The sequence below is a fragment of the Callorhinchus milii genome, unplaced genomic scaffold, assembly GCF_018977255.1.
Source record: "Callorhinchus milii isolate IMCB2004 unplaced genomic scaffold, IMCB_Cmil_1.0 Scaffold2, whole genome shotgun sequence".
In the NCBI taxonomy this organism is placed as follows: domain Eukaryota; kingdom Metazoa; phylum Chordata; class Chondrichthyes; order Chimaeriformes; family Callorhinchidae; genus Callorhinchus; species Callorhinchus milii.
This window is the reverse complement of record NW_024704743.1, coordinates 79,191,976-79,218,902: the sequence shown is the minus strand read 5'-3', so window position 1 is coordinate 79,218,902 and position 26,927 is coordinate 79,191,976. Positions and strand designations below refer to the sequence as shown.

At 39.8% G+C, this 26,927-nt stretch overlaps 1 protein-coding gene across 4 annotated transcripts in view; it reads right to left on the bottom strand.

Annotated features, from left to right (window-relative positions):
• Nucleotides 1-26,927, bottom strand: part of LOC103185093 (arf-GAP with SH3 domain, ANK repeat and PH domain-containing protein 1) — a 123,122-nt gene that overhangs the window by 53,607 nt on the left and 42,588 nt on the right. For 3 of the 4 annotated variants that reach the window (XM_042332547.1, XM_042332549.1, XM_042332548.1), the window contains exons 4-11: nt 17,713-17,785; nt 15,128-15,273; nt 13,653-13,727; nt 10,960-11,009; nt 9,812-9,941; nt 8,461-8,546; nt 7,956-8,031; nt 4,393-4,479 (exon numbers count right to left, since the gene is read on the bottom strand). In XM_042332547.1, the coding sequence (XP_042188481.1) occupies nt 4,393-4,479; nt 7,956-8,031; nt 8,461-8,546; nt 9,812-9,941; nt 10,960-11,009; nt 13,653-13,727; nt 15,128-15,273; nt 17,713-17,785 (723 nt within the window). Of the gene's footprint in view, nt 1-4,392; nt 4,480-7,955; nt 8,032-8,460; nt 8,547-9,811; nt 9,942-10,955; nt 11,010-13,652; nt 13,728-15,127; nt 15,274-17,712; nt 17,786-26,927 lie in introns of those variants that run through there. The other variant, XM_042332550.1, reaches the window with a different exon arrangement.

The window sequence follows — 26,927 nt, the reverse complement described above, 5'->3', positions numbered from 1 at the left end:
GATTATATGACTAACACAACAAACACTGCTCTGCATAATTTTAGATTCAGTTTCTTCAGGTTGATTTTCTTTGAAATTCAGACACCTAAAAAGAACACTACTCAACCATTCAGCAAAGGAACATTATTTGAGGATCTAAAAGAAGGGGAAGTTTATATAAAAAAAATGTCTGGCAGACAACAAGAGTCAAAATATGAATCTGCACCTCTGATACTAGGAGAACCAAAATACTGAGGTTTTTTTTACTAACTGACAATAGCAGAATCAAGATCAGACGCGCAATCCTTGAATCTTCTTAAAACTAGAAAGGTCCTTTTGCAAGAGCTATGGAAGCTTATTTTCAAACATATCATTTACCATTAACTGTTAAGTGACATCACAAGTATAGCACTTTCAGATGGGAATAAAGTGGACCGTTGCATGCATACTCTGGGACTGATGGCTACAAGAATATTGTGGTCCATTGCTTGAAATTCTTTAGAAGACCATTTTGAAACACCTTGAAACACTTTACACCGATGGGATCACTGAACGAGGGAAAAAACATCTTTTCCATTGAATATTTTTGTGTACAACCATTGTTGCTATTAGTGACTCCTCTATACACTATGATTGGGATTGAAATGGGTGATGTGGTGAAGATGAAGAAAGGCAGTCATGGTAAAACGGGAAACAGAACTGAGGGTCAAAACATTAATATGTTAATTATATTGCCTCAGGAAGAGAGCAACTGGGAAGATTGAGATGATCAGAGTCAGAGGCAAGGAAGTGTTGGTGGGAGCAAGTAAGATGGCTTTTATTTTGTTCACATTGAACTGAAAAACGTTGAGGCTCATTCAGGACCAGACAACTGGTTAGATCATCAATGGACTAGGAATCAAGGTAGAAGCAGAGAAATAGATTTGGGAGCCATTAGCATCTGCATGGAAATTTACTCCATACCTGATGTCACCAAGGATATACATATAAATGAGAAAAAGGAGGGCCGAAGATACAGCCCACGGGTACAGCACAGTTAACAAGGCAGAGACTGGAGGTGAAGCCGTCAGAGGAAATTAAGTTGAAGGATGAAACTGACCACCGGCTCCCTCGACCCCATCCTTACCCCTCTCCTTACTTCCCAGCTCCATCCCCTTGTCCCTCTAGTCACAGACATCATAAACCTCTCCGTCCACTGATACTGTTCCCACCTCATTAAAAACGGCCGTCATTACTCCTATCCTTTAAAAACCCTCCCTGGACCCATCTCTACTCCCAAACTACCACCCCATCTCCAACCTCCATTTCCTCTCCAAGGGTCCTGGAACGAGTTGCTGCTTCCCAGCTTCGCTCCTTCCTCTCCAGCCACTCCGTTCACAAACCCCTCCAATCTGGTTTCCGTACCACCCCAGCACAGAAACAACCCTGGTCAAAGTGACAAATGACACTCTGTCCATCTGCGATCAGGGCTCCCTCTGCCTCCTCATCCTCCCTCTCTGCTGCCTTCGACACCGTCGACCACTCTATCCTCATCCACCGCCTCTCCTCTCACCTCAACCTTCATAGCTCTATCCTTGACTGGTTCAGATCGCACCTCTCACACTGCTTCCACTTCATCTGCCCAAATAGTTTCTCCTCTAGCCCCGAACCGTCTCGTGCGGCGTTCCTCAGGGCACTGTCCTTGGTCCCCTCCTCTTCAATGTCTATATGCTCCCTCTTGGTGACATCATCCGCAGACATGGGGTCAACTTCCATATATACCATATATATTCCATATACCAATTTTATCTGTGGGATTGTTGGCCAGCACATCAGGAGAAACTCCCTCTCTTTTTAAATAGTATTTGAATAATATCCACCTAAAACAGGCAAATGGGATCTCAGTATAACCGAGGCAGCAAAGGACAGTGCCTCCAAAAATATAGCACAACCCCAGCACTGCATTGGATTGTCATCCTAGACTGTACGAGTTCAGACATGGGACTTGAACCCACAATCTTTCAACTTAGAGGCGAGAGTGCTACCAACTGAGCCAGACTGACATTATTTGCAAAGAGAAGGGAGTTCCTTTCTTCCTTTCCTCTTACTCATAGTGGCTCAGTTATTCTTTTTGTTAGTTCTCCCAATGCATTATCAGCATTCAAATAATATTAAAAAATAGAAAAGCAAAATAATTGGATTGTTTTGCAATTTTTTCCTAAATAAAGAGGGATCAATCATGACACTCATAACAATTAATGGGGAAAAAACAGTACTGTACAGGGCAACCTCATAATGCATGAAACAAGCTATCGTGCTCATTATAGCGCAGATCCATTTCATAGATTTCAAACATTATGTCACACTGGGGCTACACTGTATCATAAGTTACGTTAAAAATAATCTAAAAGTAGAATTGTAAAATGTACAAGGGAATTTTTCCACTCTGTAAAGGTAGAACAAGCCAAACAACAATAACAACAACAAGATTCCATTTATAGAGCGCCTTTCACGTCGGGAGGACATCCCAAGGCGCTGGTTGCATTTAACTTGGAATAACTTGCATTTTTACAGCATCCTTCATACAACAGGCCCCAATTAGTCATGTCAAGGGGGTAATTAGGAGTTGGGTAGGAGAGAAGCTCACAGAAGTAGGGAGATGCTATGATGTAAACTAATTTTTAGATGAGGATGTGAGGACCTTGAAGTCGATCCGTTGGGAGAAAGTGGAACTTAGCAACAGCTGAAAAAACAAAGTTTTTTTTTTCTCTTTTCTCCTGAATATTCTGACTAACTCGGGGACAGTCTCATTCACACAACCAAAAAGAGTTGATGGTATCTTGCCTAAGTGCAATTTTCATATGTGAGTAGAGAATGAATTTTGGTGACGTACCTGACCATGGGGAAAGAGGAAGAAAATCATAGCTAAATTAGATCCTGTGCCCAGCTGAGATGTACTTTCATGCTTGAGTCACTGGATAGCAATTAAGAACAGAAATCCTGACTCATGTCGATTCCAAAGCTAACTTCAATAACCAACTATGGTTAGCTACTTAAGGGCAAACTAGAGAAGAAAATCTTTAGCTTTCAGATCTGTACGGTTAATGCTACACGTGATCCATCTGTGGAGTAGTGGTGGCTAGCACTGTTGTGAGCAAGCTTAGTAATTTTTTACTAAAATGGTTCGTCTAAAATAAAAATTTCTAACTAAGTACAATTACATTTGAGACCCAAAACAAAATCTCGGAAGGTTCCCTGATGGCCTACTGGATAAAGGCCTACCGATGAGTCACTAAGCCACGCAGACCAATTCCCTGGTCTATGCTGAATTACTTTATCTGAGCCACAATAGCAGCAGGAGTGATACAAATTGGCTTCAGTGCCCAAGATAGAAGGAACAAATACATCAGAATGACTTTTTGCTGCTAATCTCTTACAAATGACTCCTGGTAAAAACTGTGCATATGAATGTGAGCCACAATCATGGCTCTCTCCATGGTTGAATGGTTTGCATAACTCATCACCTAGGATCACACAAAATAAATGACCATTTGGGTGAGGTGTCAAGGATTCCTGGCACTCATGAAGTGGAGAAAAAAGGACGAGTGGAGAATAAAAGTTGCTTTGAAAATATTTCATGTTAAATAGCAACTAAATTACTCAAGATATTGGGACGCATTACAGATATATTTTAGGCCAACCTATTTAGTAAAATCATCTATTACATTTTTAAACAATAGGATATTCATAGTTCAATCTTCAACAACAACAAAATGCAATTAGAACGCTTATTTATGCAGGGTAGTGTCTCGGAGCGTTTAACAGTAGTGTAAGCACAGTCAAAGAGGAAGGTCTTCAGGCATGATCTGAAAATGGGGAAGGAGGGGGCCAAGTGGATGGATTGAGGGAGAGAATTCCAAAGTTTCGGGGTGTAGTGCCTGAAAGCAGGGACAAGCAGGAGTTTGGAGCCAGCCAATCGGTTGGAGAGGTCGGCAGGTGCCAGGATACGAAAGGATTTGTAGACAAGTGTGAGGATCTTGAAGTCAATCCGTTCTGAGACAGGGAGTAAGTGGAGCCTGGTGAGGACCAGTGTGATGGGGGTATAGAGCTTCAACAATAATGACAAACTTAAAATGTAAGATAACAAATGCTATTCTGTATGAAAACAGAATCAAATCAATTATCCTTCGTATTTCAAAGTGTCATTAGGGAAAAACAATGTATCTACTTAATGCTACGTTTACAAGAGCTTTTATGAGACAAATCTAGTTTTATGCAAGTCAAAGTTATTTTAAATTTACAAGCAGAGAATGAAGAAATGGCATAATACATTAGGTATATGAAACACATTATTATCCCTCTCACCTATAACTTGTGGTATTTTGTTCATTTTATGAGATAAAGCAATAAATAATATATTTCAGATACACCTACCTCTTTATGTTCAAGTTGTAATGATGATTTGAGCATGTCTCGAAGTGTGCAGAGTTGCTTTTTTTCTTCATCCTGCGTTTGCTTTATCTGTGGAGACCAACATTTTCAACTGTCTTTTGTCAGCTATTAAAAGGTACACAGTACAATTTTACACTTTTATAGCACATTTCACGTCGGAAGGATATCCTAAAGCACTGAACAATTCTACATGAGCACCGGAGCTGAGGGTGGAAGATGAGGGAGGTGGTGCAGTCAAAAAGGTATGTTTTGGAGTACAGCTTGAAAGAGGAGAAGGACCTGAGAATGGAGTTCCAGGGAATGGAGTTCCGCCGATTGTGGGGCGGATAGTGAAGGGGACTAGCGTCAGCCAAGCGAAGGGAACGGCCGGGTTGGTAAGGGTGAAGGATGTTCCAGAGGTAGGGAGAAGTGAGATCACAGAGATCACAGAACATGGGAAGAAGTTAGACCACGTGTGAAATGTACTGAAATGTCCTGGTAGCAGAATGTAAAATTTCTATGAACCTACATCAATGACAAAACGGGTTAAACTTAAGGGCAATTTGATATATATCGCATTGCAACTAAAGAATTAAAAGAGTAAGCAAATTTGGAGAAATACCTACTATTCAAAGTATTTCCTGAATTCTAAAAGTATACAACAAAACAACATCACTGTCGCTGCTAACACTACATGCTAAGTATTGCTGTTCGAGTGTTTTCCAAGGTATCAGATTAGCTTCTGGGCTGGTCCAAAGAATTGACCCCTACTGAAATGAACGGAACTTCGCCAGGAAATATCTGGCACTTTTTCTGTAATAGTTGAAGGAGGAGTCAGGGCTCCCTGAGATTACTATGATGACTATATTTAATTAAACAGAATTTAACTTTATTTTTCCTGACAGAGATGGACGGGAGCCATTTGTTTTCTCATTGTGAATTATTTCACAGCGGATAAAGAGTTTTGCTTAAGAACAATTAACCCCACAAGGTAGTCTGGTTCCAAGCTACAAGGGTCCACAGTATGCCAGTCAATGATGATGACAACCCAGCAAAGCCTGCTCATCAGCAAGATTTAGAGGGCCAGACCTGTCACTGGGAACAACAATTCTTCTCACTCAGCTCCCATTAACCCTGCAAGCCAAGGCCCTAATGGTTAGGGGGATCCAAACTGGACAAGCAGTGGAAAAACTTGGTAGATATTGCTCTCAATGGCAAGCTATGCCATGTGCAGTACTACTGGAGTTCAGTTCATCAATTTCGTAATGAAACCACGCCACTGTTTGCAAGATTGCACTGACTCCTGGAGCTCAACTGGCTCAGAGGGGGTTTAAATATAAAATAGTCACAAATAGATCAAATAGGGAAGTTACAAGAAATTTCTTCACAAGGAGAGTGGTGGGAATGTGGAACATGTTACCACAAGGAGTTGTTGAGGCAAATATCATAGACGTATTCAAGGGGAAGCTAGATAGGTACATGAGGGAGAAAGGAATAGAAGGTTATGCTTGAAGGCTTAGTCGAGGAAGGGCAGGAGGAGGCTCATGTGGAGCATAATACCGGCATAGACCAGTTGGGCTGAATGCCCTGTTTCTGTGCTATATATTCTAATGTATTCTAAATATTGTTTTAAGACAGCAGGGTATGCAGAAATCCAATGCACTGTAGATTGTTGAATAGGCTATCTGGCTCCTCAATGAGACCTGAAAGCACACATTTTTAACTCTGCTGAGCACTAATAGATAGGGTGGTCGTATCTATAGCCATCCTTACATTTGGTATTGTGCCTTTCATGTTGGAAGGATGTCTCAAAGTAGTTCACAAGGATTGATTGTAAAGTGTAGTGACTGTTTTTTTCATAGAACAGAATCATAGAATATTATAATAATAATCCTTGCATTTGATATAGCGCTTTTCACGTCTTCTAGATGTCTCAAAGCGCTTCACAGAATATGCTGTAAAGTGAATTGACTGTATATTTGTGGGCGAAATGCGGCAGCCAATTGCGCACAGCAGTGTCCCACAAACAGTCGTGGATTGAAAATGACCAATTTATTATTTTTTTACAGCACAGAAGGAGACCATTTGGCGCATCATGCTTGTGCCAGCTCTTTGGAAGAGCTACCGAATCAGTCACATTCCCCTCCACTTACCCCATATCCTTGCAAATTTTTCCTTTTCATGTACCTATCTAATTCCCTAGTGAAAGTTGTTATTGAATCGGTTTCCACCATCCCTTCAGGCAGTGCATTCCAGACCGTAATAACTCTGTGTAAAAAAGAAATTCCCCTCATCTCCCCTCTGGTTTTTTTGCCAATTATCTTAAATCTATGTCACCCCTTTCTAACCCACATGCCAGTGGAAACAATTTCTCCCTATCTGCTCTACCAAAACCCCTCAAAATGTTGAGCAACTCTATTAAATCCCCCCTTAACATTCTCTGTTCTACGAGAACAATTCCAGCTTCTCTAGTCTCTCCACGCAACAAAAGTCCCTCATCTCTGGTACTATTCTGGTAAATCTCTTCTGCACTCTCTCCAAGGCCTTGATATCCTTCCTAAAGTGTGGTGCTCAGAATTGGACACAATACTCCAGCTGAGGCCCAACCAGTGACTTATAAAGGTTTAGCAGAACTTCTTTGCTTTTGTTTTGTGGGCAAACACAGCAGCCGGTTTGCACACAGCAATGTCCCAGAATCAGCCATGAAGTAAATAAACTTAACTAATACATGGATACCAGATTTTAAAATATGAAAATATCAGGGCCCCATTAGACAGCTACATTCCTCTAAAAAAATACAGTATGTGTTAAGTTCTAACAGAATTCTTTAAAGAGGAACCCTGTGGTGTCTAGGAGTCAGTATGCTAACTTTAGGAATACATTCTGGCTTCCTTACCAAGGAAACATTTGAAATGACAACCTATTGAACAACTTACATTAAAAAAACTTTACATTTGATATGATCAGCAGGCACTATCCTACTTCATGTCCACCCCCCCAATCCAACCCTACCTGCCCCACCATCAGTAGTTGTGCTTTCAGTCTATCTGTCCCCATTCTCTGGAAATCCATCCCTAGTGTCCTTCTGACTAGCCCTCTCTCTCACCTCTTTCTCTGATTGTGCCTTTGGTCATCTTCCTTTTTCAAATGCAACATTTATTCTGATGATGCATTTTTGCTTTCACCAATTGTTCTACTCGGTAGAGCTTATTCAAGAGATTATAGCACGTCAGTTTTACTATAGCTCTCATCAAGAAAGTGGAAGCCCCAAGGAAAGAGGAGCTTTGAGTCACCTTGCTGTGTACTACATTTGAACTCTGTTTGCCAAGGAGGACAAAATAGAATAATCACTTCTAACTGAAGGAAACACGAGGATATTGGTTTTAATGAGCTGTGAAATTGGTAACAATCCAAACTAGCCAAGCAAGAAACACTTAACATATCAGTCCACTTTTTGCTGATTAAGTAAAAACAATTTACCAATATGGCATCTACTTATGTAATTGAGTATGTAACACATTCAATTGGTGTTGCAATAAACTTTAGGTTGTAAATAAAATACTTACATTATACAAATCAGCAGCCAATTTTTCAATGTACTGCTTCAGTTTATCGGCAGTTTTTAAGCCATCCTGAAAAAAACTGCAAAACATTCGATAATCATTAAGCTGGACTGCCACTTATCCACATGCTAAATAACTGTGCTCTTAATAAGAATTACATCTGATATAGTACCTGTCACATTGCGAGGATATCTCAAAATGCTTCATCGTATATAGTATAGGTTATTATTATTATTATTATATGAGGTGTATCAAATGTATTGTATGGGGAATGCAGCAGCCAATTGTTTGTATGCTTATCTGTATTGGGCTACAATATAGAGGGCAAGTCAGGCCGTGAAGTCGGAGAAAAGCTTTCTAAATCGTCACAGGTTGTAACAAGGCACACAATTTTTCCTAAAATTGAAATGCCAGCGCAAAACATTTTTATGGAAAAAGACACGCACAAGTGCATGCACAAGGAGAAAGCAAAAACAAAAGGAGAAAAGTTTTTGAATTCTTAACTTACTTGCATTGAGCATGGTAATATTTGATGAGGTTCTGGAGCAAATCCACACCCTTTTTTGTCTTGATCTCATTTACTTTAATGAGATACTGAGCAAAGAAAAAACAAAAATAAAATATTAGTGAACTGTTAATAACTGGTCCTGGGCTGTTTAACATCTGGAAGAAATCATCATCAACTGCAAAATATTATAATAATTAACTTTCAAAACAATTTCCCTTGCAGTGACCCAAGAAAGACTTGATGCGGTTTTACTTCAAATTATGTTTGGGCCACATTACCTAATAATGGTACAATCTATTTTATAAAAACATTAAGTGGACATGACATGGTTAATTGTATTAGCACAGAAACACCTTCAGAACACAATCACTTCAAGGTGCTGCACAATGAGAACACATTTCCCTGTACAATACAGATTACCCTAGCTAATGAAAACATCATTCAAGCAGTAAAATACTCTACTGCGTTTCATTTTTGTTGGAAATCAGATCAATTCTGGCACAAATTTATTTTGAAGTCTAGATAACATTGCAGGTTTTAAGCCTCTTAGATCCTTTAAAGATTTGGGTAACAAATCAACACAAATGTAATCAGTAGGGGGGAAATTAACCCTTCAAGGTCTGCAGATGCATTCATCTGTCCAGTTCTGCCAGGTTCCCACGGCTTACGACAAATTCATTCATTGTCTGTGTGGTTTCCTTCTTCATGAATTGACCTGATCACTGCCATGTTGTGATTACATATTTTCAAATATATTGAACTTTCAGAGCACAAGGATTCACCACCTTCACCTTAACGACTTTGTTAAATTTGCATTTCAGATATGTTGCTCATTTTCAAATTAGGCTATATCATAACAAGTGCCATTCTTAAAACTTACCAATCAAGGTTGACTCAACAGTTAGATTTGAAGAAAACAAACTTTCATTCTGGCATGATGCAAAATTTGCAAGATAGCCCAAATTGATTGAACACATGAAAAAATAAACTTGGATCCTCTTTGATGAAAGTTAAACAAAATGACTGTGTAGCCAGAGTTCCAACAGATTACAAAATGCAAAACGGGCTGTTTAGTAAGATTTGATTTAGCTAAATTGATACGTGTTAAAAATCACTTCCACCAAATTTTATTCTTTCAGCCCTTCTCCTGAAGACATCTCATGGAAAGTATGTTTACACTGGCAGCTGTTCGAAGCAGGACCTCAGTGGAATTTTTCTCTACATGGCCAATTGACGACAATGCTAACTGCAGTCCCAGCATCACTGCCCAGCAGGCATATGCTCAAAATATACTTGTGCCTTACGCATGAATAGGCTTTTATTATATACAGAAAGCATGAACATATCTAACCTCACACATCTGAAGCTGAAAGAGTCGTCGCTCCTTCTCCATTTCTTCTGCAATTTCAGCGCCAGTGATTTCAGTCCGAATCATTCCATGTTGCTTTGCGTGCTCTCTTTTCTCTTTTTCAATTTTAGCACTGTTAACAAAGGTCAAATCAATTTTCCCTCAGTTTATATGCAATAACAAAATGGTCTTCACAGTTGCTTTTCATTGAACAATGTTGCTTACTACCTTGGTTATATTTAAAAGTCATAAGACAACCCATTTTCTGGAAAGAACAATGGACTAAAAAAAATCCTTTAGCACAAAACTAGAAGTACAATCGACAATAGATTAACAAGAAATTGCTGTTCTGTGAGATCTCAAACCAACACTTTGTTTTGCACCAAATTTATTTATCAAAAAGATCTGTAGAATTAAAAAATCCTAAAATTAAAAGGAAATATCAAACCAATCGAAAGCCCGATATCTGTAACAATTTGGAATCTGCTGTGGATATGAAGACAGAGCAGATATCAGTTCTCAGTCTGGGTATGTAGGTGTTTGTGTACATGGCTTTCTTGGTTTGTGTATATGTATGTGGCTCTATGCACTTTTTGCATCTCTAACCCTGTGGTTGACTGCACTGGATATCTCAACCTGACACTGATATTTGAAGATTAGGAAACATAACGAACTTGGTAACCTTGCATGCAACCAAACATTCTCACAACTTGACCTCTGAAATGTGGATAGTCAGTGTGTGTTCACATGGTATTCTACTCAAGATATAGCTACATTAAATAATCCAGAAATATGACAACATACAAGGCAACTATTATTGAAAAGATCGAAAAAGAATTAGATATCACATTACATGAATACAGATGGTGGCAATGACTTGCAGGGGTGGTCAGCTTCAACCACTCTCGAACATGTTTCTAGCACTAACAGTTCCAGTAACCATGGATCCATCGTGAACCCATGTTCAAAGTGAATTCACACTCTAACAAGACTTATGGAGATTGTATTTTGTTTATTAAAATTCCCAATTTTTAGCTGACTTTTATTAAGTCAGTCAGCCAGTCAACAATACATTAATGCTAAAATCAGATAATCAACAAAATTAAAACAAAAATTCCATACAACTTTTACACTTCACTTCAAATACCTACAACTTTGTTTCATAATCCTTCCATGCTTTGTCAAAAGGTTTCTTCAGATCCTGAAAATGAAAGATAGTTTCATTAAAAATAAATTTATCAATAAACATTTTAGAATTATTACTTTACAGAATGCATACTTCAGAAAAATCTTTTTTGTAATAAAAAGTCCTCGGTGTATAACATCACACATTCCCTAATTAAGATTTCTTTCGCTGATGCTACAAGATATGCAAAAATAGCACAGTAAAAATCTCTTTCTCGGGGGAGGTGCCTGCCCTCTGGCTGATTTCTTCACTGATATAATAGGCTTCCCCATATAGTCCTGTAGCTCAGTGGCTGGAGCACTCTCCTCGCATGGGAGAGACCTGGGTTCAATTCCTGGGCAGGGCGAAATGTTTGGCAAGTTTCCTTACTCCACACACTTCTGTCTACCTAGCAGTAAGTAGGAATCCGGATGTTAGTCGATTGGCAGATCACTTTTCCAGGGGGTAATAATTCCTTCAAAAAATAAATTGCTCACTTCAACCCACGAGTGTTTGTAGACAATGCTATGTGTAATTCGCCCACAAAATACAGTCAATTCACTTTACAGTATAATCTGTGAAGCACGTTGACATCTCAAAGACGTGGTAAGGCCCTATATCAAATGCAAGGATTATTATTATTATAGCGCATCTAAATTTAGGAAGTGTGTTTGCAAAATTACAAGTGCAAATTTATTTGTGGAACAAAGTGTTAGAACAATAAAAAAAGTTCTTGTGTTTGATATAGAGTCTTATCACATCCCTGAAACAACTCAATGGGCTTCACAGGATTTAATCCTGTGAAGCCCTCCCTTCCCTCCCCTCACCCTGACCATTTCCCCCCTGCTCGGGTCCTGACCCAACTGTACAGCGCCTTGGGACGTCCTCCCGATGTGAAAGGCGCTCTAGAAATGGAATCTTGTTGTTGTTGATGTCTAATGACTGTACATTTTGTAACTGATTGTGGCAGCCAATTTGTACATAGCAATATCTCACAAACAGCCATAAAATGATTGATTAATAACAATGAAAACGGAGGTCAGTTCTAGAAAACTGGGTTTCAACTTGTTTATTGTTAATTACTCAAGATAATTAAAAACTATTCACACGTTACTTTGAAATGTAGGTGGTGATAATTAAACTGCGCAGCCATTTACCACTACAGGAAAAAGGAGCATGGTCAGCTAGGTGTCTGACGCACCCGGAATCCCTTCAACATGCTTCTCTCCTTGGGACGTCCTGCCGACGTGAAAGACACTATGCAAATATAATTTGTTGTTGTTAACCGTATCCAAATCAAGCTACTAAGTTATACATACTTATGGAAATTTCTCTTTACCCGGTGTGGAGTGAATCGTCTCTTTCTGAAGGATCGATCCTGTTTACCTAATCCCCGAAAGTTTAGATGCAGATTGGCAAGAGCCAAAGCTTGGGACCCTTTCAAGGACTCATTTAACCAGCTAAACCCATTCAACTTGCCATTGTGATCACCGCAATGAAAGTTAACTCCATGTTTGCAGATAATATCACCAAGGAGAAATATGTATACAAGGAACAGGAGACAGCAAATAGAACCCTGAGGTTTACCACAACTGCTTACCTAATTTGGGAAAGTATTAGGCACAGGTAGGTAAGAACCAAGGCTTGGGGACCCCAGTGTGTGTATTGAAGTACTGCTGGAGTCTAACCAGCTAAAAGCTTGGCGCTTTTAGCTGTTTAGACTATAGCATGTGAGGGATTGAGCAGGTGAGGGAGGAAAAGCCATTGGAGGAAACAAAGTAGTGGTATCTGGCTGCAGTGTTTCGTCCACAAAAGACAGTCAATCCACTTTGCAGTATCTTTACCTGTGAAGCTCTTTGAGATGTCTCAAAGACATGCAGTTCAATATCAAATGCAAGGAATATTAGAAGGATTATCATCAAGTAGAACTGATTGGAATCAAGGCAGTGCCACGGAGGTAATGAGAGGGAAGAAGCGATCAAGAAGAATAGAGAGCTCTACAGTGTCGAAGGTGTGAAGGGCAGCAGAGAGATCAAGGAGGCACAGGGAGCCCTGGTCGCAGCAAACTCCTCTTGTGATCCAAAACCATTGATTCCATTCTTAAATTACTTTTTGCTCCCTTGAAGGTGTGGGATAAACAGTGAAGAACCCTTTTCTGATATTTGGTTCTCTTTAACAACTTCATCTCAAGTTTGGTATGCATGAACCAGATACAGAGTGAGGTACCTGTGTATTATAAACCTCAGAAGAATTCTGCACCATCAATGTGGTATTTCCATTTTCCACGAATCAGCAATGTGACTCTGGACAACAAAATTCATATCTGTTACTGGAGGACTTATTTCATGCAGCTCTGTCACAGTTACCAAAAGGAGTTGGCTTTAACAATAGCGTTTTGCATATTATTCAACTGCAGATTCCTGAGACGAAGGCTGTTTCAGCCTAATGTAACCCTTCTATTAAAAAAACATTTAGTGCTATATAAATAGAATTCCTTACAAAAAAGCATGAAATCCCGTCGATATCTAATATTTGAAGCCATCCATTACTTAAGATTATGACATCAACCCTAAATGCAATGCTATAATGCAGTTCTTGGTTATAACACTCTTGTGCATGCAGTGGGCATCTTGTGCATCTAGTGGGTGTACCATTAATTCATTAAATACATGAACTTACCCCTTTGACATCTTTTAGGTCTCCCTTTAATAATGAATCCAAAGTGAAGATGACATTGTGGCTAAGATTGTGCAGCTGAAAAGTACAATTTGATATTAATGACAATAGCAATTAAAGCAACAATGCAACTTTACAATATAATATCACACACCTTCATAATCTGAGCAATGGCTACTTAAATTGGTCAGTTTACCTGAGACAATGTAGAACAAATATTAAAATGTAAGGAGCCTACTGTAAGAACTTAATCATTCTTTGAAAGAAGTTCAGCTTTCACTTCCAAATAAAACGTTGCCATCATGTCATCTGAGGCAGATGGTTGTGAGTTCAAGCCCCACGTTGGGACACTCTAGGCCAGGGTTCTCAACCTGTGGTTTGAAACCCAAAATTGTGTCAAAAGGTCACAACTCCAAGTAATTCGGAATACAAATTCCACAATTCTGTGATTCAAAACTCCACCGCATGTTTTCAAACTCCCGCCAACCCATGTGATGCCCACAGCTTGATACTGATTGGTTTAGCTGAGGGCATCAATTGCGCTGCACCACATCAGAAACTATTGTTTCTTTTGTCTATTTTATTTAAAACTTAGCTTTTAATTTTAAATGTTCGGGAGAATTTTAAAAATATATTGTTAATATTAGGGATTAGGATTAGCAGTTAGCCGGAAAATCCATTTTGCCGGATCAGATCTCCCCCCCTATTAGTCTGGTAGCTGGGAGATTGGGTTTTGCTTTTCTAAAAAAAATGCCACTAATGCTGCACCGCATTTTAACTGTGTGCATGAGCTTCTGGTTCAAGAACTGATGGTGATTGTAAAGGTGGTTAGCAACTTGTCTTGGCCGGTCAAAAATTACTGTGAATTAATAAAACAGCGGAGCGGCTTTTGTGAAATGTTGAGAATTTAGAACCTGTAATTGTTGGTCAGAAGCTCTGTAATAAAGTTATTTAACCAACACCGGTGCCAGTGATCATTCAGTCAAATGCAACTTTCCATCACAGTCAATCTACTTTACAATTCCTGTGAAGCGATGACCTGAAAGCTGCTATAACAAATACAAGGATTATTATTATTTTATTTTACTGCAGGAGAGTTTGGAGCATATTTTAGTCAGTGAAGCACGACTTGTCGTCAGTGACATTTTTAAACTGTCCTGTTGCAAGTAGGAATTATTAATGTCAGGGCTAGGGATTCAAGGTTTACAAATGGATCCTAAACCCCAAAAAGAACCACTCATCCAAAACAGTTCTGGGGCAGCTCCGAACAGAATCTCGATTTAACATCTCATGCAAAGATTGGAACCTTCAACAATGCAGTACAACCCAACACTGCACAGGATTGCCCGCCTAGCATCCGCAAAGTCATAACATAAAGCTTGAAGCCACAGCCTTCTGACTCAGAAATGCGTCAGCTACCAATTGAGCTAGATTGATATCATATTTCCCAATGAAGGAGGAAAATGTTTAACCCTTACCAGATTTTTCAGCAATGTTGAGAGTTCCTTGGTGAGAGTGGAAAATTTAACAAAAGCTGTTCCAAGATCTGGATTATCACGGCTTAAAAAATTACTACCAAATTTATCCAGTGCTTGTGCATAGTTCTCTTCATTTTGCACATGTTCTGTAAAAGAAGCAAAACAAAGAAATGTACTCACTTCAACCATGAGGATGGCATACATTCTGCCAATAACTGAACTAACAGGCTCTTTCCCCAAAATACAAAGATGTTAACAGCAAGCATTATGAATTCCAATATTTGCCTTTATACAAGTTTAGGTCTTTCACATCGGAAGGATGTCCCAAGGCGATGGGTAGTTGAGGGTTTGTACCCAAACTGGAAACATATAATTACCAGTCATGTTGCATTGGAGCCAGCTCAGTCTCCAAAGGATGCCCCTTACCACCTATTTTCAGTTGTATAAAGGAAATTTTCTCTCTATTCATGCTCAGTTTTTAATTTATTTTTTTCTGTTTATTTTGTTTCTCTCCCATTACTTCTACAGGTTGAGGCAGTGTAGACAGGTTACCTATTCACCTTAATGAGAATGATACTGCTCTATAATTAAAAATATATTTAAAAATAAACACGTATTTTCATTCACGCTGAAGATTGTGGGTAAGCACTGCCTTCATTAGTATAAAACTGAAACTCCCCCAACAAGTCTTGATAAGGGGAAGAGAGGCAATTAATAGTAATATAATATAGTAACAGCAATAGGCAATTCAGCCAACTGTGCCTATTTCACCATTTTACTAGATTATAACAAATCTTAATTACATTTTCTCATATCCGTTAATATTAAAATGGGAGTTAGAAAGAGTTAGAAAGCAATCCAATTAGATCCAAATATCCACCCGGATAAGGTTTAAGCGTGTGCTTGGCAGGTGCATAATGACTAACTAATGACTATCTTCCTTGATGGTAGTAAGAGGCATCATTTTGGGGCTGAGCTGGCTCCGATGCAACATGCCTGGCAATGGAATATCAAAATTAAGTTGATCCTCTGTGATTGTCTCAGTAGTTTGGTTCCTGAATCAGGCAGGTCAATATAACTCCAATGCATTGTTGATAAGGGAGTGCAGAGGAAGTTTACGACAGTAAAACTCACATTAGTTGTATTGGTCAGGACCATAACATTTAATATGACATGTGTGAAGTATGTGTTACAGACAACCCTGTATTAAATCCGATTTAATCAATAATCTATACTGTACATGCATACTTCAATGCAGCCGGTGGACTGAGCCATACATACAGTGGAATCTAGTTACAACAGCAGTTGGGATCCATGAATAATCTGTCAGGACTTTTGCATTCACTGCACATGCACACAGAGAGATAACATTAACTGGCATTGAGAAGCTGAAATGGCCGACTTTTGGATCATTTGGTTGCAGTTGACATAATTTTGTGTGCACTGTGCATGCATAAAGCAGGAAGTGATGACCTGGGCCAATTGAAAAGTGCAGTAGCACCTGTTCCATGGAATCCACTAAAAATAACCTCCCTACAAACCTGGACACACAATGAGCTAGGCCCCGGGCCTCTCGCACTGTTGCTCGATGTTGCTACTGTGGGTGGAGTGACTCCTGTCTTGCATGCACAACGCGGGGAGTGTTGGTATGGCGGAAGCAGTACAAACAGGAATTCGTCTTCACCCGGCACCCGTGGCCTAAACTGAGCTCAGGCAACCAATTCTTGGTACGTGCTGTACTGTTCAAATTAACATTTTTAGTATTTTGAAAATAATTGTGTTTTGAGTGCCTTTCGGTGTTTTACAAATGTAATTTTGTTGTTTTTTTAATCCAGGTTGTTTCACAAAATGCAACTCTCAATAGCACCAATGAACTCTCCATTATTTTCCGCAAAACTTACCAAACTTTGCCACAATTTCCTGCAAAATTTCTCAAATGCCCCACAATTTTTAGCAAATATTTCTGCACTTTTTTATTAGACCATAAGACCTAGGAGCAGGAGTAGGCCATTCTGCCTCTCGAGCCTGCCCCACTATTTAATAAGATCATGGCTGATGATCTAACCTAATTCCATTTACCCGCCCTAAACCCCATATTCTTTTATCCTTTAGAAATCTATCAAACTCAGGAAATATATGCCGATAGCACCTTTCTTTAGACCTATAGCACCTATTGGCCCAAGTGATGACCTGGAAATCACCCATTTCAGCGCGAGAGCTATCTGGTATGTGGAAGTGGATGAACTGACTGCATGCATGAGCAGTGATTGGAGTCCACACCAAAACTGCATTAACAAGGATTCGATACTGTTAAGAAACATTACAAAGAACTGCACTACAGTTTGAACTACAACTATTCGAACTTATTCTTTCCTGAGAAGCAATGTGAAGATACACTGACTGCCCTCGTTTAGATTTCTGTAATTTTACATATTATTTGCTTGATTTTCATAACTAATTTCTTTGCACAAGTTAAAAATAAACATTGTTTTGGATATACAAAATTTACAAAAACAATAATCAGGAAAATTAGGTGCTTTGCCAAAGACACTATTGAGCTTTATGGATACAAAACTGAAACATACCTTGAACTGAAATGTTTATTGCTTTTGCAGATTTCTTCACTTTCTGTAGTGCATTTTTGTCCAAATCCAATGCCTGTTTTAAAAAAAATTGGAATATCAACCACATGAACATTTACTTTTACAGTGCGCTGTACCAGGTTTTACAAGTAAAAAACATGTAAAAATACAAGTAATTTTTTCATAGATTCATAGAATGTTATGGCACAGAAGGAGGCCATTCGGCCCATCGAGTCTGTGCGGCTCTTTGACAGAGCAAGTCACTTTCACTAACCCCAATCACCAGTTTTCTCCCCATAACCCTGCAAACCCGTCTTCCCCAGATACCTATCCAGTTCTCTCTTAAAAGCTGTTATCGAATCAGACTTCATTACCCTTTCAGGCAGATCATTCCAAATTCGAACAACTCGCTGAGTGAAAAAAATTCTTCTAACCTCCCCTCTGCTTCTTTTGGTAGATACCTTAAGACTGTGACCACAGCGGAAACAGCTTTTCCTTATCGAGCCTGTCGAAACCTTTCATGATCTTGAAGACCTCTATCAGGGCCCCGCGTAACCTTCTCTGCTCTAATGGGAAAAGTCCTAACTTCTCCAGCCTGTCCTCATAGCTAAGGTTCCCCATTCCTGGTATCATTCTCGTGAATCTCCTCTGCACCCTTTCCAGTGCCTTAATGTCCTTCCTGAAGTAAGGTGCCCAGAACTGGACGCAGTACTCCAGCTGAGGCCTAACCAGTGTTTTGTATAGATTAACCATAACCTCCTACTCTTATACTCTATGCCCCTACTAATAAAGCTCAGTACACCAAATGCCTTTTTATTGCCTTAGCTACCTGCCCCGCTACCTTTAATGATTCGTTTACTTGAACACCCAGATCTCTCTGTACGTTCACCTCCCTTAAGATTGAGCTACCAAGTCTATATTGCCTCCTATCATTTTTCCTACCTAAGTGCAACACCTCACACTTATCCACATTGAAATCCATCTGCCACATGTCAGCCCATTCCACCGTTCTGTGTATGTCTGCTTGCAGTTGGTTACAGTCCTCACTATTTACTACCCTACTTAAATTTGTACCTAATGTATCTGAAGATCATGAAGATAGCTGAAGATCAAGATCAAATCTGTTTTGCCATCCTCTACTGTCCTCAAAAGTGTCAGCCTGCCCCAAGTGGTAGCCCTCTAGCTTCCAAGTCAGAAGGTTGCAGATCCCAGACTGTCCAGCGCCTTGGGACACCTTCCTGATTTGAAAGGCACTAAACAAATATAATTTGTTGTTGTTGTTGAAGTCCTATGTCTGAGTGAGATGTTCACAGAGGTCCATCTCATCTGGCTATTCAGGGGGACATGAGAGATCCCATGGCACTTTTTGAAAAGAAAATAGTGTTTCTCCCAGGATCCTGGTCAACAATCCACCAAATAAAATTGGTCATTAATTTCATGGCCATTTGTGGGACATTGAAAGACCATGAAAGGCATGCGAAACGACATAAGCATCATATCAAATGCAAAGTTTATTATTAAAGAGGCTCTCTGCATTAGATAATATTTTGAGATATTTCCCTCTGCCCTGGAAAAATATCTTAGTAGGTGAGAAGACTAACATTAGCTTTGAGAAGAAATATTTGATGAACTAAAATGTAGCTAGGGAATTTTATACAAATGAATTTTCTACACATGGAACCTGAGGTTGCCTGTTGCTATTTTTCTTCACTCAAAGCAAAGGAAATATTTATGTTAGACATTCTATGCATCCCAAACTCTTCACTGTAGAAAAACTTCTAATTATTTCTCCTGTAAAATCTCAATACTTAAGGAAAATAGAGAAATAGATCATTTATTCTACTTGCAAGGAAGAAAGAAAATTCATAAGGGAAAGTCACGATTGATCAAGTCTTTCCCACTTGTGGAATAAATTACATATCCTACAGTTACCGCGGCAGTACTGTATGAATAACTTTGTCTAATTGCTATGAATAATGCACTGATTAAGCAGTAGTTGGGAGTTGAATTATATCTAACAGGTGCTGAAGCCAAGCTTCACAGGGACCTTTCATGATTTTGCTAAACCATCGTACATAGCACTGATACTGTAGTTACTAAACATACTTTAACTAGATTTGGATACAATTGGTTCTCTCCTCATTACAATTGCAACAGTTAAATGAGAGTCATGCATGATATATAACTCTATATTTTGATCTTGTGTTGCAAAACAGAAAAAAAGGTCACAAAGAATACTTTGTTACATCTATTCAAATATTGCCAAAATAATTAAAACCTCCCCATTACTATATGGCAGTATATACATGACAAGATGTACAAGGGTTCAGTTCAGATTTTTGAGCTCCTGATCTAAAATGCAACACCTGAAATGATTGAAGCTAAAACTATCAGAGATATTGTGCCAGAATAAAACGGATTATTTTTATATTATTGTATTTTTATATTATTCTATCTAACAAGTATCTTACCCACCATCCCTCATTGAATAATAAATAATGCCCAGAAAACCACTGAGCCGAACATTCATTCACAACAGCATAAGTACGTTCTCCAAAGTTTAAAAGCGTTGCCAAAGAGCGGCCCCTTTCATCAGTGCAAACCCACAGGTCACCAAAACCCACAATGAATGTGCAGACTGCCCCAATTCAGTATTTTAACCTGTTATTTTGAAGAACGAAGAGGGAGCAACTGGACATGACATTTACATCCATGTGACATTTTAGTGCAATCTTACCCTTCGTTGCAGTTAGATCTTCTTCATAATCCTAACAAGGGCCTTAATATTTTTTTGTTAGCATTCATCGCGACACCAAATCTTGATTTGGCTGCCATCCATTTGCACTATAGAAATGTGCAGTTTCCCTCAGAAATTGGGACTCTCTTTGCAACTGAAGCAATACAGAGTCAACCCCTAATTGTTTAATGTTTTTTCCCCAGCATTTTAAGCAAAAGTTACACTTGTAAGCCAAATAAACAACATTGAAATTTAGAAAAATGTGATCAAAAGCTGTTGCACTGTAAATGACGCACAGAACAATCAGGGAAAGGTTTATCCACCTGCTGAAACTTCTGGTCTTACAGATTTTTCAAGTACCAGCTGACTCTGTTAATAAATTAAAACATCTATGAAGAAAAGCACAAAGAGTAGTGCTGATTATTGCTTCTAATTACTATCATTTGATGCACTATTCAATCTGCAAAATAGTTCCAAGGTTTTTTTTAAAAAACTCACGCTTTCTTTTCAATATTTAATCAGAGAATGCTATAAGTCAATCCGGGGACACCAACAACAAAAACTTATATAGCGCCCTCCACGCAGGGTAGCGTCTCAGAACGTTTAACAGTGGTGGAGCCTGACTCCGAAATGTTGACGGGCACCAAGGAGTATGGCTTCCATCTTGTCCACATTCAGCTGAAGGAAGTTTACACTCATCCAGGCCCTATGTCTGCCAGACAAGCTGATAGAGCATTGGCAGACCTGGAGTCAATACTGGAGGAAGCAAAATAGATTTATGTTTCTTCCGTATACATATGGAAGTTTACAGATGACATCACCAAAAGGGAGTGTTTAGATGAGGAAAAAAAGAGGACCAAGGATAGAACGCTGGGGTACCACGCAGATGACCGGGTAGGGGTGGGAGGAGAAACCATTTGCTGAGATGAAGTGGAGGCAATTGGCCAAGCAGGACTCGAACCATGCGAGTGTGGTCCCACTAAGGTGGATGAGGGAGGAGGTGGTAGAAGACGATGGCGTGGTTGACCGTGTCGAACGTGGCAGAGAGATCCAGGAGGACAAGGAGGCAGAGGGAGCCCTGGACAGATAGAGAGGACGTTGTTTGTGCTGTGTGCAGGATGAAAACCAGACTACAGGGGCTCGAAGAGGAAGAGGTGTGACCCAAGTTGACCTGTGACAATGCATTCTAGGACTTTGGCAACGAAGGGTAGCTTGGAAATGGGATGGTAGTACAAGAGATTAGAGAGATCGAGGGTGGTTTTTTTGAGGAGGGGTGTGGTAACAGCGGTTTTCAGGGGGAGTGGAACAGAGCCTGAGGATGACCGTGTCGATCAGCAGGTGGAGAGGAGGAGGAGTTGAGTGACCAACAGCTGGGTGAGGAGAGGGTCGAGATAGCAGGTGATTGTGGTTTGAGAGGGAGGAGGGAGAAATGGGGGCAAAGGAGTGTAAGAAGGGGGGAGTGGCAAGAACCGTGGCAGAGGGGGAAGGCGGTGTGAATGGTCTAGGTGGGGTGGAAGAGGACATGGAAGGGGAAGGAGGAGAACAATGCAACCAAGCAGTTGTTTTCAATCTTTGAGGCGAAGAAATCTTGGGACCTCTTCGCACTTGGCGTTTGATGTGAGGATAGAGGGAGCTTGAGGGCTGCACGGAAGAGGTGATAAGGCGGTGGAAAAGTGTCTGGGTTGTTTTTGGCCTTCAGGGTGACTTTGGAGTAAAAGTTAGTTTGGGCCTATGAAAGGGAGAGGCGGTAGGTGTGGAGGTGCTCGAGCCAAACAACGTACTGCAGAGGTAAAATACATCTAACCTTGACGACATTGCCTCCATTTTAAGCTTTCTATTGGCCAGTCTCTGACCATGTCCACATTTCTTCAACATCCCCTTCTATCTGTAGCTCATCCCCAATGCAACCAAAAACCTCCATCATGCTTTAGTCACTTCCAGACTTTACTTCTGAATGGCCTGTTCATTAACTTTCCTAGCTATATCCTCTACAAGCTCCAGATCATTAAAAATTCCACAGTCTACTTTCTTTTCCACATTAGGCTACAAAATCCCACCATCCCCTTCCTCATCAGACTCTACTGGCTCTTGATTCTCTAGTGGATCTGTTTTAAGATCCTCATTCTTACCTTCAAATACCCCGTATATCTCAATGATATACTGGGGCAAGGTCTGTTCTGCTAACTCAGGCCTGCTTCATATCCACCATCAGTGGGCAATCTTTCAGCTACCTTGCCCTGCATTCGGGAACCCTCTCCCTAAATCTCTCCCTTTTTGAAAATAAACTTTCAAAAAACAGTCCAAAAACCTCTTGAATGAATATTTAACCCACCACCTCCCCAACATTTCCTACCCTGCTTGAGTTCCCAGTTAGTCTCTAAAACACTTCAAGACGTTTTGCTATGCAAAAAATACAACATACATTTGCAGATTAAAATGTTGTACCAGCTTTAAAATAACATTTATTATAAAACAATGCATCCTATTAAATTTGAATTATTTTTCTCCACTATTTGGAAAGATGCATAATTCTCTAGCTGAACAGCAACTTACAAGACTTAACAACAACAAAATTACATTTGTATAGCAACTTTCACGTCGGGAGGACGTCCCAAGACTTAGTCAGTTTTGCTTTAAAATGATTGCTCAAAGGCATCCATGGTGGATCTTCCTTCAAGTTGCCCTCTGATAAAAAATCCAGGGAATCTAATACTCTGTTTATATTGCTCTACTGATGCAAAAGACTGATTTGGGCAACAATTCATCATCGAATCTGCAACATAAATCTCACTGGAACTAAGCTCCTAATTTCATCAACTGGTTACGATAGCTTCCAGAGCAATGCAATTTGCATATATGCAGTGTAGATTCATAGGTGCAAATAGCGAAAACGTTTGCTTGGCTAGCCTTCTTTAAAATTTGGAAAGTCCGGGAAGTTGGAATGGATCATACTTAATGTTATTAAAATACTATTTTAATTGCACTAGTGAAACAAATTTGGTAATCAAATTTTTTTTAAAAAATCGACTCGACTGATTGCTTCAATCCTACCAGTCAGCACCTCCACTTGAGCTTTTCTTTACACCTGAAGCTACTTTATTTTACATTATTTTTAATAATTGCATTCAGAACGTCTGTCAGACATCAAGTCCTGGATGAGAGCTGATTGATTTTCTTCAGTTGAACATCAACAAGGCCGAGGCTCTCCTGATTGGCTCCCGTCAACGTCTCCTCACCTCAGGCGCCGACAGCATCACCATCCATGGTTGCACACTCCACCTTACTAAACCAGTCCAGAGCCTTGGCATCTTGTTTGTCCCTCAACTATCCTTTCTACCCCACTTCTGCACCATGTCTCGCTCTGCCTTCCCCACCTCCACAACGTCGTCCGGCTCCGCCACTGTCTCACACCGCAGGCCGCCGAAACCCTCATAGATGCTTCACTGCATCGAGGCTCGACTATACAAACTCATTGCTTGTCGGCCTCCCCAACTACTCCCTCCATAGGCTGCAGATCATCCAGAACTCTGCAGCCTGTGTCCTCTCCCGCACCAGGCTCCGTGACTCCGTCACCCCATCCTCGCCCGACTCCACTGGCTTCCCATGACACAGAGGATATAGTGCAAGATCCTGGTCCTCAGCTTCAAAACCCTCCTTGGTCTTGCCCCCCCTCCCCCAACTCTGCAATCTCCTAACCCCCTACCATCCTGCTCGCTCCCTCCACTCAGTGGGCTCCGGCCTGCTTCACAACGTCCGCCTCACTTGCCCCACTATCAGCGGGCCTTCTGCCACTCTACCCCCACCATCTGGAACTCCATCCCACAGTCCCTCCACCTCGCCCCCTCCCTTGCCTCCTTCAAGACCCATCTCAAGTCCCTCTGCTTCGACCATGCTTTCGATCTCTCTGCTTCCCCCCCGCCCTCCAGCCTCCCCTACCCCGAGTCCCAAACTCTGTCTGTCCAGCGCCTTGGGACATTCTTCCCGACGTGAAAGGTGCTATACAAATGTAATTTTGTTGTTGTTAATATCAAAACACAGGAAATTTATGTCGAGTGTAATGACTATTTATAAGCAAATGCACAATTCGCTCAACAAACAGCCAAGAAGTGAGTGACCAATTTGTAATGCTTATAAATGCAATCATTACAATCTGGAGGAACAGAACCACAGAAATTTACAGGACAGAAAGCAGCTATTGTGTCTCTGGTGGCTCTTTTAAGAGCAATCCATTCAGTCCCATTTATATGCCCTTTCCCCATAATCCTGCAGTTTACTCCTTTTTAGGTATTTATCTAGTTCCCTTGTGAAAGCTAATATGGATTCTGCCTAAACCACAGCAACTAGCAGAACATTCCATATCTTAACAGCTCTGTGCTTAAAAATGTAAGCTCCCCCTTTGCTCATTTTCTAACCATCTTAAATTGACTCTCACTAGTCATTAAATAAATGAGGACACCGGGAGAAACCTTTTCAAATAGCATTATGGGATCTTTAATGTTCAACTGACTTGGTAAAATCAGTTGAACATTAAAGTTTAACATCTCATTTGAAGGATAGCATCTCTAACAATACAGCAGTCTTTCAATATCAGTGGCAATGCACGTCAATATAGCCAATCTTATCACTGCACATCCTCACTGAAGCATCGGTCTGAACTATGTGTTCATGTTCTGACATGAGGATTGAACCCACAACCTTCTGACCCAGAAAATCCTAACAACTGATACAAGCTGACATCCATGTAGTTTAAGGTTATTACAGTAACAATGAACAGACCACCTTTTACTACACACATTTTATTTTAAAACATTCAAAAGTGGGGGCCTTGTTAAATAATGGATTTACTGTACATCTTGTAGAAATCTTTAAGAGGAAAGCTTTACAATTTATGTCCCTTCTGTTTGCCTTTTAATCTTTATTGTATCTATCAGCTGGCCATTTTACAACGTACATTTTGGGCATGGAACATGACAGTTTTGATTACAATATGGTATTCTGAATTTATATGGTATCACATAATAAAAGTGAGCACACCAATAAAACTAATTTGGGGCCATAACCAAGAGCAAAATAAAATATATGAATAACCCTCTTAGCTACATTTTGAAAACAGACAGTCGTGATGTTGAATCTTTAAATCTAACTGCACAGTAATAAGATTGAATACACTGATTGGCATTGCTACAGAAACATAAAATAAATGCACCAAAGAAATAAGTTTCATTTTTATGGTGCCTTATCACAACAAAGCATCTCAAAGGTCTTCACCAATAATTACTGTCAGCGTAGTGACTTATAAGCAAATGTGGTAGCCATTTTGTACTAAGTAAAATCTCACAAGCAGCCATGAGGCAAATGCCCAATTTATTTTGGAGGAATTTGGCCAAAGATTTAATGATAGACTAGAAATAGTAGGAACAGATTGGAGTATAAAAAATATGCTGGCAACCTTCCCTCAAGGTCAGTGAGTTCACTCCACTTTGTCAAGGGCAGAATGCTGCAGTAAGCAAATAAAACAGCTGACCCTAATATATCCAAACTGCAGCATCTTCCTTTGATCTACATTATCCATCTCTTACACACCAAAAAAACATGGAATCAGACTGGTGCATAACTAGGAGTCAAATAAAATGTGCATAACTACAAATTCAATGTGGGGCTTAAAACCACAACCTTTGAACCAAGAGTCAAGAATGCTACCACGCTGACACTCAAATACTTTAAGACGATTACAATAATTAAGCTGCCTTGACGAAGTGGCTGCTCAGGCACAGTTGAAATTTGCAGTTTAGATACAAATTTAAGACGTATGTGAAAATCTTGATCAAGTAATCAGGAATGCTGAAGATTTTCCCCCTGGATTTTCTTTCAATATCCAAAGTAAATTTAATAGTACTGCAGTATAGCAAATGCTCTTCCCTAAGTAATTTATGAACAGTATCAATAGTAACACTTCAGAACAAAAACATGGTTGGTTACTGTACTTAGATGCAGCTTTTCCATTTTTTATCATCTTCTGCTTTTCATTAGTGTCTAATTGTGTTAAGGAATCCTGAGCTAAACTGACAAGAGACCTGGAAGTTGACCAGCTTTAGATAAGAAGAATGTAAAAGGACATAGTTAGGCGGGGGAGGAGAGATGCACATAAGCGACAAATTGAATTTAATGAGAAAAAAATGGATATTAGGAATATCAAGAAAGATTATTGTATACCCTATTGTGGTAGTAATCTTAATGGAGTTGAGAGGCTTAAGAATACAGATACTTAGGTCTTTAAAGATGGAAGTGCAAACCGGCAATATCACACATCATCAATCAATTTTTAGCATTTAAATACAAAAAGGAAATCACATTGTCTTGGTGCCTATCACATGTGAAAACGCATGTGAAAAAGAATATCCAAAGCCTATTAATGAGAGTTCTACATATGTCGCATTTTTGTCCATTTGTCTGGTTTGGAGAGCATACTTTGTTCCCAGAG